The 15746-nt window shown below is 31.1% G+C and overlaps 1 protein-coding gene across 1 annotated transcript in view; it reads left to right on the top strand.

Moving 5' to 3' along the window:
- Positions 1-4966: 4966 nt before the first annotated feature.
- The window catches only part of LOC111624258 (multidrug resistance-associated protein 4-like), a 45229-nt gene continuing 34449 nt past the window's right edge, over positions 4967-15746 (top strand). The window contains exons 1-4 of the mRNA XM_023367067.1: positions 4967-5057; positions 10053-10139; positions 10202-10298; positions 10967-11158. Coding sequence (XP_023222835.1) covers positions 5020-5057; positions 10053-10139; positions 10202-10298; positions 10967-11158 — 414 coding nt within the window. The 5' untranslated portion in view covers positions 4967-5019. The remainder of the gene's footprint in view (positions 5058-10052; positions 10140-10201; positions 10299-10966; positions 11159-15746) is intronic.

Raw genomic sequence — 15746 nt, 5'->3', positions numbered from 1 at the left:
AGTATATAAATCTAAAAGGTCATCGTTGCTGCGTGATTTACACTGACTCAGTTAGTGCACTTCAGGCTTTGATCTCGTATGAACGTAGTTCTCACTCCATAGTTATTAAAATTCGAAAACTAATTTGTCATCTCACTACGAGAAATTTTTTTGTGAAGTTCTGTTGGGTCCCAGGCCACGTGGGTATAAGAGGTAATGAAGAAGCTGATACAGCTGCTAAGTCAGCAAGTCCTTCACAGCATACAATGCGTATTGAAGGAAGTAATTTGAAGCTAGTTGTTTAAAAAAACGACTAGCAGAGAGATGGCAAATCATGTGGAATGCACAAATCCACAATAAACTTCACGAGATCAAACCTTTGATAGAAAATTAGACACATAATAGGCAATATGATAGGAGATCTGAGGTTATCCTTACTCGTTTGAGAATTGGTCACACTCGACTGACTCATAAATACCTTTTGAAGGGAGATGACAAACCAGTATGTCAGCACTGCAACTGTGCTGTAAGTGTTAAACACATATTTTGCAACTGTGTTGCTTTTGATCAGAGTCGTAGACAGCATTTTGGAAATGCAAGCCTTAGAGACATTTTGGGCCAGAGGCCAAACTTGGATAATATACTGGACTTTCTAAAAGTCATTAATATGTATAGGGAAATCTGATGAATTAATTATTGTACAGTTTTATTTACTTTGAGTTGCGTATTTAAATTATTGTATATATATTTTGTTGTTGTTTGTTTACTTATTTTTGTTGTTGTTTATTTATTTATTTTTGTTGTTATTTATTTATTTATTATATTCTAGATTTTATATTTATATTACCATTGGCTTCTTAATGGTTAAACTGTGATGTTTCGTTTGTGTATATATGTTCCCTTATTTATTTTCTACTTTCATTTGTACCATGTGTCGTGACGCAGTATAGCCTGCATGGCTTTTGTGCCAATAAAAAATTAACCAACCAACCAACCAACTAAATGCCAATTCTCGCTTTGAGAAAAAAACATATAACATCTATTAATTTAGATATACAGTATCTATTAGCTGTAATTATCTCGTTATAATTTTCAGTATTGTTTTATATTATTTACTAATGTTAAATTCTATTCCGCTTTGATTTCCAAATTGCTTCAATTTTACGAAAGAATCGATGTGACATTTACGATCTTCGTGTCTTTTGTCAGCTTTACTTAAATTATTTAAATCGTCAAAGCCACTCATATTCCACACACGAATTTTATTTGAAAATAGTAGGCAAGGCCAACAAAACAATTTTTGAATTTTTATGAATCCACAAAGCCATTTTACTTCTTCATAAATAATTTTATCGTGAAAATGTTGAACAAATTTTTTGTTGACGTATTTATATTTAATTTAGACATTGGTCTTTTTCTTTTAATAATGTTTTTTTTTTTTTCATTATACGGTCTTGAGCCAAAACTTTTTTCAAATAAATTTTCAATATCACAATTACATTATAAATCGCTAGCCATAATATAAGGGCTAAAATTAAAAATAAAATTATAAAAACTTACTTGTTAAAATAAAATGTGTGATGGATATACAATTATACATACCTGGTACAAAATATTCGATTATACGAATATACTTTTAAAGAAAATTATAATTAAGTATAGTTTTGTGAAGAAACGTACATAAAAACAACAAAATATTATTTACTTTTTAAATGTTAAAATAATCCACTTAGTCAAATAGCTTCCTATGAGTGGCTAACGGATGAAATCAGAGACAGTCCTCGTAGGTGTGCAGCGCATGCATGCACGCGAGCTGCCAAATCCCGAAGATACCGATACTAATCAATGTCAAATGCCTCTTTTGTCGCATCACTAGTATACCTCAAAGGATGCAACAGGGTTGTATATTTCAAACGTTTCTCGCCATAGCTGTAAAAATTTAAATATGTTAAACTTAATAGTCATTTGGGTTAATGTGTACCTAGATAACCCTAATGGCAGCGCTTCCGACCGTTCGTGGGCCCAATGGACTCCTTCTGGAGGGGAGTTGTAAGGTTTGCCGACGTTGAGGGAAAATAAAGTCTATCTCGCGTAAGAATGGGCCTAATGGAAACTGCGTATGTGGGCGATGGCGAAGGAGGCAAATGATGTACAAGTGTTTTACAAGATAAAACCCGTTTATTTGTTCGAATTCATGCTTACATCGATAATGGACAATTTCAAAATCTCGGTGCTCCTGGGAACGGCGAAAGATCGTGTGATCAGTCGCAGTTCGGGCGGACAAGGAGGATATCTGGATGAAGCAGAAGTTCGTTGTTACGTTGCGGCGTCCTTGGTGATTGGCGGATTCACAACGCAATCTAAATCACCACTGTAGGCTTAATCCGAAGGAGACTCTTCTTCGACCTTGAAGTTCCGATTTTTATAGTTTTTCCCGCACTATTCGCATTTCGGATTGGTCCCTCGTCCCGTTCCTCGCTTCTCGATTGATCTCTCCTTTGTCTCCAGGTGCAAGACAAAACTTTTTTGGGTTGTGGGAAAGGTCCGATTCAAGGTGTCCATCTGATACCTCTTTGTCGACTCTGCTCGGTGACTGTTTATAAAACAATAACACCTGCACTCATAACTCAGGCCGTTATTTACCATTTTTTGACGTCTAAGAATTGAACGATCATTTTTCATCTTTCATCTATCAAAAATTCCCCTTTTTTTGTTCGAAAGGTTTATCTCGGTCAACATTTTATAGACACGCGAGTCAAAGATCCACCTGTGTTATGAGCGCTCATGTTAGAGTTTGTCTTCAGCTAAGACCTTGACAGATAGTTTGATACATACTCGAACTGTCCCGAGTCTCGTTGTTTACATCTTGTGTCTTGCAAGAATTTCACGGTTTACTCGAGTTCGAACCTCGTCTGGGAACCCACAGAGTCGCTGGCAGGCCGCCTTGTGCCAAACGTCACCAGTTATTGATTGATGGTAGTTATTGAACAAAATAAAAAAAGAAAACGTCTACTAAAAATATAGTTAATCTAACCTAACCTAACTTAATTGAAGCGTTGACATCTTGGACTACCTAGGTACCAAATACGTGAGCCGTTCACAGCCCGGCACACATAATTGTAAAATCTAAATGACTAGTACAATGTGGAATTCATATAAAACAGAATAATCAACAGTGTTATGGGGGTCGCCTGTATAATGTGTGCTACACTTAAGTAAACCAACACAATCATACTAATAGTTCATAAATATTAAATGTTTTTCCACAATACTTTTAATAATATTTTACATAAGGATGTTTTGCAGATATTAGAAATATGAAAAGTTTTTTTTAGCAACATAAACTTTTCTCGTTTACTCTCTATTAGTGATGGGATATAATCCCACACCATGAGAGGCATGTCATCTCACAGACCTTATAGAGCTCAAAAAATGAAGATGCAATAGCACATCGAAAACTACAATTGGATCTTCCTTCTCTGCTTTTTTTCTTTTATCTAACAATAGTAATTACTTGTTGATTTGAGAGAAAGAATCGTTTGTTTTATAATGTAATATGATATTAAAAACGCATAAGTTTTACATATGAACTTTGAACTAGCGATAAATTAGCTTTAGTTACACAGACTGATATCAGATATGTGTTAAATTATAGAGAAATGCGTGATTTTTCAAAGTCAGGGTATGAAAACTTCAAACATTTTCTCCACCATAGATTCAGTTCCACTCACACTGCGAATTGTTTTCTTGCTGTAAACAAGCTTTCTTAGTTAGAAATTGGTCAAACCACAATGTAATTATTTTATTATACACAGAAAAATGTTTGCTTTAACATTTGAGAAATAATGTTATCAGGAAAAATTCTGTAAATTTAATTTTAATTTATTATGCGGAATAATCAAAAAATACACATTTCATAAATTATTAGAAAATAAATTCAAAATTTGCGGCTGAATATTTAACTAGAAATATTTTCCATATGAGAAATAAAGCCGTTAAAATAATAATGCATGGTTCAACCAAAATTGGCAATTAGACTATATCCATGATGTCAAATGGGCAAATTAAAAGATAAATAAATTTAAAATCCAAATAAAATTTTCAAAGGAAGTGTTTTGATAAAAATGATCGAATTACACTAATCTGTAATAAACCAAAATTTCGATAGTTGCAAAATTCAAAGTATTACACTTTTTAATCTGGTAATGATGTGAGATAGCAATTCAAAAAAATTGCATTGAAAAAAATAAACGCAGTGGTCTACTTTAAATCAATTAACTTTATTTGCGTTTTTAAGGAAAATCATAGAATATATTAGACTCTTGTTAATTTATGAGAAATCTGGCAGATTAGTGAATGTGACAGATTTCTGAGCGATAAAATACATTATTATATTTCCTTTACTGTACACTTCAGTACAGTAAAGGAAATATAATAATGATGCGTATAATTGATTTATATTTTTTAATGTTTACTTTTATATGTCTAATAGTTATCTTTAATCTAAATAAATTTCTCAATAAATATTATCTACAATATAACTATTTTACATTTTTACTTTTACTGTTTTAGGATATAAGCTTATTACCTAAAGGCGATCTGACTATTGTAGGAGAAAGAGGAGTAATAATGAGTGGTGGACAAAAGGCAAGAATTAATCTAGCAAGGTTAGATATGTGTTACTCTGTATTTCTCTGAGNTTTTTAAGGAAAATCATAGAATATATTAGACTCTTGTTAATTTATGAGAAATCTGGCAGATTAGTGAATGTGACAGATTTCTGAGCGATAAAATACATTATTATATTTCCTTTACTGTACACTTCAGTACAGTAAAGGAAATATAATAATGATGCGTATAATTCATTTATATTTTTTAATGTTTACTTTTATATGTCTAATAGTTATCTTTAATCTAAATAAATTTCTCAATAAATATTATCTACAATATAACTATTTTACATTTTTACTTTTACTGTTTTAGGATATAAGCTTATTACCTAAAGGCGATCTGACTATTGTAGGAGAAAGAGGAGTAATAATGAGTGGTGGACAAAAGGCAAGAATTAATCTAGCAAGGTTAGATATGTGTTACTCTGTATTTCTCTGAGATTAATGATAGCAGTATGATATCAATGCGTAAAAGACATATAAACTACAATCATAAATTGCATTATAATAATATTTTAGTAACACTGTTATATATATTTTTTTCTAAATTTAATCATCACTATTGACAATTAACATTTTTAAAAATAAACGTTAGACTGTTTCCATACACAAAAATGTTGTTGTTTTATAAATAATTTAATTTGTCTGAAGTTTGTGAGTTATTCCTGATCTGAAGTAATTTTCATAACTTAATTTAGCAAATTTACTAAAATACTCCAATTTAACCAATAGTTCCTGATTCATTTTTTAACAAAAATAATTTTTTCATCATTTTTAGTTCATTTAATTGAATTAAACAATTTAATCTCTTGTTTTCCATCTGAAATAATTCTTTTTAACAAATAATGTAACAAAAAATTTAATGTAACAAATTATAATGTATTAAATTAAATTATAACAAAAACATATAATGTAACAAATTAATTAACATATAGAAATTAATAAGAAATTTTTGACTATACTAAAATTTCTAATTTATTTCTATACTAAAATTTTTTTCATAATTTTCAATCTTACAAATTTACTAAAATACTTAACTTCGTCAACATATTCTGGCGCATTTCTGATAACAAGTATATTTCAGTAACCTTTAATTTAAGAAACTCACTGAATTACTTTTGTGACCGACAGGTCAGCACCGGATCGGCAATGCCCATGTCATGATTGATACCACTGCATTTTAGAGAACACAGAAATTGCGAGGCGATTCGTTTCGTTTTACGCGCGAGCGGTCGCATGTGTAAGCTGTTGGATTCGTGAGATAGGACGCCCGAGAGACAGCGCATCCGAAATAAGTGCACACCAGAACTCAATTATAGAAGAATAATACCCGTTTAGATAAACTATTTACACAAATACATAGGATAACATAGAGTTCCGAGCTTCTATATAGCGTCATATAATCGATAAAACTTATACAGAGTAACATAATTGATTATGTTTTTTACAATAGTATTTTTCTTCTGGTTCCATATTCATTTCTGAATGTAGGACTAGTATTATAACAATCTCAATTGTGCTTCACGTGTTAGTTCTTCTGCTTTCTTATTATTCCATTCACATATATTACCTAACCAACTTTTCCTTCTCCTTCCTGGGCTTTTCTTTCCACAGATTTTTCCCTCTAAAATATTTCTCAAAATTTCATATTTACTTCCTCGGATGATGTGGCCAAAATACCCCGTCTTTCTTCTTTTAACTGTATTTAAAACTTCTTTTTCTTTCCCCATTCTTTCCAAAACTTCCTCATTTGTTATTCTATCTGTCCAAGATATTTTTAAAATTCTTCTATATAACCACATTTCGAATGCTTCAAGTTTGTTTAACGTATTTTTATCTAAGGTCCACGTTTCTACTCCATAAAACAAAACTGACATCACATAGCACCTTAACATTCTAATTTTAAGATGTAAATTAAAAACATTGCATTTGAAAAATTTCTGCATTCTGATAAAAGTACCCCTCGCATTTTCTATTCTAGATTTAATTTCTTTAATGCATCTGCCATCTTCCTGTATGATAGTCCCCAAATACTTAATTGATGAAACTGTATCAATTGTCCTGTTTTGTATCTGCAACGTTACATTATCTATATTTTTCTTGCATGAAATAAGTAGCTTTGTTTTCTTATAATTCATCTGAAGTCCATATAATTTACTTATTGAATTAATCTTTTCCATTAGTATTGTCAAATCATTTATATTTTCTGCTAAAACCACTGTATCGTCAGCATAACGTATATTATTTACATTCATCCCATTTATTACAATCCCAATGTGTTCCATATCTTCTAAAGCTTCTTTAAAAATTTCATCTGAATAAATATTAAAAAGTAAAGGTGATAAAATACATCCTTGCCTTACTCCTCTTTTTATTTCTATTTCTTCAGATAATTCAGAATCAATTGAAATGTTGGCCTTCTGTTCCCAGTAAAGATTTGTTATAATTTGCAATTCATTTCTATCAATTCCTTTCTTCCCAAGTATATCTATTAATTTATCATGCAGAATTCTATCAAATGCTTTTTCGTAGTCTATAAAACAGGCGTATATATCCTTGTTAACCTCTAAACTTCTTTCTACCAGAACTCTATAAGCAAAAAGAGCTTCTCTTGTTCCACAAGATTTTCTAAACCCAAACTGTGTGTTGCTTAAATCTTCTTCACATTTTTTATATATTCTTGTATGAATTATTCTTAAGAAAATTTTTAAAACGTGACTCATCAGGCTTATAGTTCTATAATCACCACACTTTTTTGCATTATCTTTTTTGGGAATTGCTATAAACGTAGACATTAAAAGATCTTGAGGAATTACACCACTTTCGTAAATAATGTTGTAAAAATCCACTAAAATATCAAGACTATCTTCATCCAGTAATTTCAAAATTTCAGCGGGAACTTCATCTGGTCCGGTAGCTTTACCTTCTTTAGTTGTTCTAATTGCATTCTTTACTTCTACTTTTAGTATTGTTGGTCCTTCTTCTTTATCAATTATTATAGGTTTTAAATTTCTCTCGTCAAAATATAATTTTTCAACATACTCTTTCCATAATTTCAGTTTTTCCCCCAATTCCAAAACTAAATCATCCTTTTCATTTAAGATACTAGTAAATTTATTTCAATACAATAGTATTAAGTATTATTTTAACGGGTCCCTAGCCGCGCACGAGATAGAGTTTAGATTTCTACGCGTGGCTATAAATACCTTGTTCGGTCGAATCTTGAATTTCGTCGGACTGTCGTTAATCTGTTGCAACCGGGTAGAAATGTTGAAGTTCGTTGGGTTGCTGTATGGAGAAATTCGAATGTCCGAAAAGAACAGCTACAGTCCGGGGAACAATGGCGGTGGCCGGGATCGGTGGCGGAAGAGATCGGCGGGACGAGAATGTCTGGAATATCCTTTCTCCAGGAGGTGGATCGTAGAATTCTCTGTTGCCATCGATTCTATTATCTTTATTTCGGGGAGTCTTTCCCCTTTGATTTCGATGCCCTTTTTAGGCAATGTTAAGTTTTTCGACAAATAGTGATTTTTTTGTTGTTAGGTTTCCGTGACACTTATGATGTCTCACCTGGAAAAGGAAATGACTTCAGTGAAAGATACGATCATATTCTCCGACAATTAAATTATTTTTTCGCTGGGAAAATTTTACCACAATTTAACTATCGATAAATTTAATTTCCTTCTTTCACCCAAAAAATTTATTTGTCAAGTCCTGGCTCTCACACTTTAATTAAGAAGGAATTTTTTAACGAATTTGAAGTGAAAAATTTATTTCTACATTTTAATTTACTTACCTAATTTTCTAAAACTATTAAATCTGGCAGAGGATTTTAACTCATTTGTGATTAGAGGTACTTTTTTTGTAAATTTGCATTTAACAAATTTAATAAAATTTTTAACTGGTTAGAGATTTTTTGCTTTGGTTTTGATTCGATGTAATTTTTAACAATTTATAAATAAGAAATTTTGCCTAATTGTTTGTACTCGAGGGAAATTGATGCTATTTAATTTTAGTGGTGAAAGGTCAAGGGAAGTGGGAAATTAAAGGGGGTCGGGTTTATGTCCAGTAGGATCAGAGTAAATGAAGATTTTACTCATTACTAACATTTATACTTCTTGTGATTCCTATTTTCAGTTTCAAAATTAAGCACGTTACGATTTTATAGTTATTAATATTTATTAACTTTCTAAAACCAAATTTCATAACAGACGATGTTACACACATTTTTATTAAGTAATACAAGTAGGCCTATAATTATATAAGTAATCATTTATTAAAATTATAAAACTGAATTCCCGAAATTATATATCATAGCAGCGGTAATCGTTATCTAACACGTTGCTGGAAGTTTTTATTTCAAAACAATGATTTTTTTCAATCTTTTCATATTTATATTTTATCGATATTTAGCTTCACATAGGTGGAGAACGACAGGTTGTACGAAACTTTTGTGGCAACAGTCAGTGGTGTTGTTTGTTATGATATTTTATTCAAAAAGATACTCTATTACAATTTTCATGTTGACTCAGGACATTATCTTCATATATTTGAAGTTTAGACTATTAAAAAATATATAATATTCTCGAGTCTATCTTTATCCATTAATCCAATCACAGAAGTTTTTATCTTTGCTAAGAAGTTTTATTTTTCAAAATCATTGTAACTATTATTTCTGTGGTGGATTATAGGATAAAGATAGACTCGAAAATATTATATTTTTGTCAATAGTTTATACTTCAAATATATGAAAATACTGTATTTATATTTGTAATCATTATAAAATGGCAAAAAGCTTAATTTTCAAACGTGGGATGTGTTTTATGAAAATTCTTAAATGATAATAACAAGTAAACTCATCATTAAGTCCTATTCTATTATAGGTACCGTACATACGACCTACTTTATCTATCCACCCCATCGACCTATAATCACCAAAACTTAAAGGCAATAATTACTTAAAGGCATTAATTACTTAAATTAATTAATTACTTACAAAACTTAAAGGCATTAATTAATCCTCTAATACACAAACTTTTCTGCAATATTTCAGAAATTTTTGATTAAAAAGCTCAGGAATTATTAAACTTCAAAGAGGGTGAAAAAATCGTGTCCTAAGCGAAACCCAAATTCCATACATAAAAACATTATTCTAGAATTTTTTGAATTTTTCGACGTTTCAAGGTGTTCTGAATCCAAAAATATAAAAATTTTGAGAGAGTCATTTTATGACTATTTGCCACACTTTCCCTCTGTTATTTATAACATCCGGGAAAGTAAAAATAACTAACCAGAAAGACAACAATCTATTAAACTAATTGTAATTTTAAATCTCTCCTCTGCAAAGCGTCATTTGTTTTGCTGTAAAATCATTATTTTATGATATATTTAAATATCTTCTAGAGCACTATATGTAGATGCAGATATATTCCTGTTCGATGATCCACTAAGTGCTGTCGATGTTCCTGTAGGAAAACATATCTTCGAAAAGTAAATATTTAAATGTTATTTATGGTATATTTGAATATGTTTGAACTTTATATTTATTTCAGATGCATAATGGAATATTTGAAAGAAAAGATTTGCATCTTAGTTACACATCAAGTACAATTTTTAAACTCTGAAAATAAAGTTTTAGTGTTATGCAAGGTGAATATACTAATTGTTTATTAGTTTTGTTTTGTTAATTATTGTTTTAATTAAAAACTACATTGTGTTTTATTTATCATACATGACTTTAACATTACTAAGTTCAGAATAACAGAAAAAATTAATAAAATTATAGTAATAGGATTTTTGAATTAAACCACCATCAAATATATACACATTATGTTTTGAAATTCCGATACTGTCGAAACAGATACTGGCATCGATACTTTTGTGGTATCAGCATATCCTTAACTATATGGTAAAGACATGGCAATTATGTCCAATATATAGGCTATCTGCCAATTAATATTATTGTTGAAAACAATGTATTTAAAAGAATAATCTTATGAATGTTAGATGATGAAAATATGGAGAACCCCTCTAGATTAACTCGGTTGTCATGTTTTGTTTAGTGATTTCTATCTACTCAGACACTGATGAGTTCCAGAACTGTTATATTTTCCTTCCATATATGGCAGTAAATAAAGAATAGTGATTGACACTAATTAAATAATTTATCTGTAAAAATACCGATAATCAGATATTTTTTAGCGAGAAAGAATTGATAATATAAATTTTTATTTTCATACATTTTTTCGTTTAGTAATGATTTTATATATAACTAACATAAATCCAACTGTATTTATACATATTATTAATTATTTTAGGGAAAATGTCAACACATTCAAAATTACAATGAAATTGAAAATATAAATACGGTTATAGGAATTTCGTCAGACGAAGGAGCTGCAGGAAATAGCATTGAATTAGATACTGCACTTTTCAACGATGACGATTTAATTGAAAATTCTGAAGCCGATATGTCTGATAACACTGAAGACTGTAACAACATTAATGCAGTAAGAATTACTTATTTATTAGAAAGTAATTTATAAAGTTTTGATTGAGTAACACTTATTGATACATCAAGATACTTAACTCTTTCTAAAAAACCTTATATAAATTAATACTGTTAATTTGTCCGTCATAGATGCCGATGTTTTTTCTACATCTACGATTAGAACTTGATTTTCTGCATTTTGTTTACCATCTAACAATATTAGGCACATATAAATTGAAAAACTACGTTTTTCTTTCCGCGGCTGTTATATCATAACGCTGGAAATTACTGTAATGATCTCAGATTTTTACTTTTTCATTACATTTCTGACTGTTTTAATGTAACGTGGATTGCATTCCCGACTGTTATGATATCGTAATCGTGTCATATTTTACTTTCTGGATTTTGGAATAATGTCTTGACACCTCTGAACCTCAAATAGTCGATAAACTCATACATGGAATGGTGTGTGTGTTTCATTTAATATCTCAGGATGAAATAAAGGGTAGGAAATAAAATTTGCCACTGTAACTTGTATATAAGACACGTTGATGCTATTAAATTTTGGTAGTTAAATGTGAAGGCAGTGGAGAGATAGAGGTGGTATCATTTATCATATTGAAGAGTGATTCGACTAAATGAAGATTTTACTAATTACTAACATTTTTTATGAAAGTCATCTCTAAACTTATAATTAGGGGAGATCGGGGCAACTTCGGCAAGCGGGGCAAGTTTGTCAAGCGCTTTTTTAAAAAAACAAATTAAAAGGAGACTTTGGTTATAGGTTAGGCAGTTGAGTTTTATTGGTGGCTTGTTGAGTGTAGTGTTTTTATTGTTCTCCAACAAGCGTAGTTGAATTATCAAGCAAATTTTCATTTTCGTTCAATTCCATATAATATTTTTTTTCCATTTATATTGAATTGGCAGGTTTTGTTATAATTCCATGATAACGAAAGTTACTTTTCCTGTTAGAAGGATGTAACTTCAACTTATTCACGTGGCCAGATCGTGGCTTGGCATTCTGTTCTCAGGGTTGTACTTAATGTTTCGAAATCATGACTAGCGGGGTAAGATCGGCAACATAAAGCCACATTAGAAGCAAAGGATAAAAATCAAACAGATGATAAATGAAAACATGTTTGCATTTGTTATTCATGTATATATGTCTTTGAACTTGCATTTCGTTGTAATAATATTAAATGGGTGTTGGATTTGTATTTCTTTGTTTTAATAGTGAATTCCAACTTATACATTGTTAATAACATAATTTTATATACGTGCCTATCTTGCCCCATTACTGTTGCCCCTATACCAGGGGCAACTTTAATAAAAATAATTAAAATAATTACAACTTTACAAAAAGAGAGAAGTTGCCGATCTTGCCCCTATACCCGGGGCAACTTCGTCAATTTCTCTCTTCTTGTAAAGTTGTAATTATTTTAATTATTTTTATTTCCAAACTGATTTTAACCAGTTCTATAGTAAGGTAACATTCCAATAGACAATATGCAAAGCTTTTTTTTCAGTTTACAGCAGTATTTATTACACAAAATTTAAGTAAAGCTTAACATGCCGATCTTGCCCCGATCTCCCCTAATTGTTTTGCCATATTATAATCATCAATCATCAATGTCAATATATATTATATAAGTAAGTGTACAATGTGCATGCCGCTAAAACTCAAAAATGAGTCCCGTTACGATCAAGGGAGTTATATGGTGTGATAGCCCTCTATCCCCCATCCATGAAGAGGGTTCCCGTTATTATCTGAAGGGCGTGCTGTTGAAGATATAAGGGCTGGAAATTTCGCCCTCTAGAAATTTCTAGAACAGTCCAGAACATTCGAAAGTATTCGAGAGCATTCCACAACATTCCAGAACACCCTCGAATGTTGTGGAATGTCCTGGAACATTGTGGACCATTCGAAGCCTTTTTTGTATGGGTAGGACTACCCATTGATGGGTTATATAAAGCAAGATCCGTTGTGGGTTCGAACATCAGTTTCTTATCAGTGATGAAGGGAAGAACCGAAAAAGAAATGAAAATTCCAAAGTAGTGCAATGGGTGAATAAAAACAAACAGTGAAGTGTGAGTAGTCAAAGTGATACAGCAACTAAATATAAATAGAAAATAAAGTGTGAAAACTGTGTAAAGTGTACTTAGTGTAAATAACGTAACCAACACCTTATTGTTTGCTGAGGGAGTTTTATTAAAAACGAACGTTTTCGATCCACTTAACGGATCATCATCAGGCTAGAACATACGAAAATGGAATACATCATAAATGGAACAATAAGTTCAAAAATTCAAAAATATCAATAAGCTGATAATATATCAATTAATAAGAATAAAAAATAAATTGTAAACGATACCTATTAATAAATAATATACTACAAAAACTAAACATTAATACGATCTATCATAGCTAAATAGAAGCTACTAAGTTTTCTTTAAATAAAATATGATATATATTTGATTATATTGATTATGAAATATATATCATATTCAACTGAAATATGATATATATTTGATTTAAAGAAAACTTAGTAGCTTCTATTTAGCTATGATAGATCGTATTAATGTTTAGTTTTTGTAGTATATTATTTATTATTAGGTATCGTTTACAATTTATTTTTTATTCTTATTAATTGATATATTATCAGTTTATTGATATTTTTGAATTTTTGAACTTATTGTTCCATTAATGATGTACTCCATTTTCGTATGTTCTAGCCTGATGATGATCCGTTAAGTGGATCGAAAACGTTCGTTTTTAATAAAACTCCTTCAGCAAACAATAAGGTGTTGGTTACGTTATTTGTTTACTTTTGCTGGGTACGATTGTATTCAGTACTTAGTATATTTGTTAATAAAAAGTTGATTTGATATATATTTTATACAATTCCCGAACTTAAAAGAGGAAGAGCTCTTGCCAGTTCTGAAGCAAAACAGCGAAAACAAAAAGAACAGCGAAAAAACGAAACAGTCAAAGAGCGTGAGGCACGTTTACGTTCCCAACAAACGAGAATGAGCACCGTGAGAAGTAGAGAAACCGAAGAACAACGAAATGAACAAATTGAAGAATCAAGAATTGCGACACAATCTTATAATAAAAGACTGCGAACGCAAGCCATCCATGCAAATATCACCCTTCGAGAAGCGCGGACAAGGACAAGTAAACAGTACAACCTAACAAATGGAGCATTCCACTACGACCTGACGAAAGAATATAGAAAACACAAACACGTCGTAATCGGAAAAATGGATAACATCTGCAGTTTTGCAACGCGAAAAAATTTAGTGAAGAAACACCAGAATTCTGTTGCATGAATGGAAAAATTCCATTACCACTACTGGAAGCACCTCCGCAGGAATTTCTACATTACACAACCGGGGAAACTCCCGAATCGAAACACTTTCTTCAAAATATAAAAGCTTACAACGCCTGCTTCCAAATGACTTCTTTCGGTGACACTTCGATCAACACTAACAGAGATGAAATCGATTATGTTTTTTCCATCAAGGACAAATCTATCACAAAATGGGATCACTACTATCACTACTCAACGAAGACCATAAATTTCTGCAAGTATATTTCACCGGAAATGAAGAAAGAGGAATTGATCAACGATGCACAAATATCAGTGGATTCAGACGAGAAATAATCCAAGATGTACAGAGGATCCCAATAAACTGATTCACATATTCAAAACAGCACTAGACCGAATGATTTATTATGAATATAAAGTTATAATTTGAGCCGACAAAAGACCACCTGGAGAACACGAACGTCGATTTAATGCACCTCAGATAGGCGAAGTCGCTATCGTAATTGTGGACAATGAAAACACAAGCCGTGACATAATTGTACAACGAAGAAGAGAGGGACTACAACGCATTGCAGAGACATACCGTTCATATAATGCCTTCCAAAAGACTGCAATTTCCAATCAAATTAGCCTATAGTTTTACAATTAAGAAAGCACAAGGACACACTTTAAAATATTGCGGCATCAACCTCAAAGACTCCTGCTTCTCTCACGGTCAACTATACGAGAGCTTGCTCTCGAGTAGGAAATTCGAAAAATTTGTACATATACTGTATACCCCGGATTACAAAATGAAAAATGTTGTTTGTAAACAATTATTGTAAATAGTTAGAATATGTTTTCAATAAAATTTTTTTACCTCTAACATTTTAAAGTTTATCCTTTTATTCCAACTACCACACAATCTCATATAACTCCGTGAGCGAAGCCGGGTATCCCAGCTAGTAATTAATAATATAAAAACTTTTTATGGCAAAACTTCATTACAGATGGCACTACACACAAATTTATCTGTACTAATATATAAAGCGAGAATGACTGCTTGATTGTTTGTTTGTTAGTCATAAGCTTGGAATCTATAGGACCTATTTTTTATAGTTTTTTCTCTATTGGAAAGCTTACGTTATCCAATAAACAGATTTCTATATTAATTAAGAAAAGAAAATACACGAAAACATTCTCTTTTACCGCGGCTTGTCTGTCATCCTAGTTTGTCTATCCCTTTCGACACAAGCTGTGTTTTTGTGTATCTTATATTTTCGGTTTCGGTTTTCATTC

Source organism: Centruroides sculpturatus, unplaced genomic scaffold, assembly GCF_000671375.1.
Source record: "Centruroides sculpturatus isolate CEXI.00-Female unplaced genomic scaffold, Cexi_2.0 scaffold242, whole genome shotgun sequence".
NCBI lineage: Eukaryota > Metazoa > Arthropoda > Arachnida > Scorpiones > Buthidae > Centruroides > Centruroides sculpturatus.
Note: the sequence above shows the minus strand (reverse complement) of the source record. Positions and strands in the feature narration are given on the sequence as shown.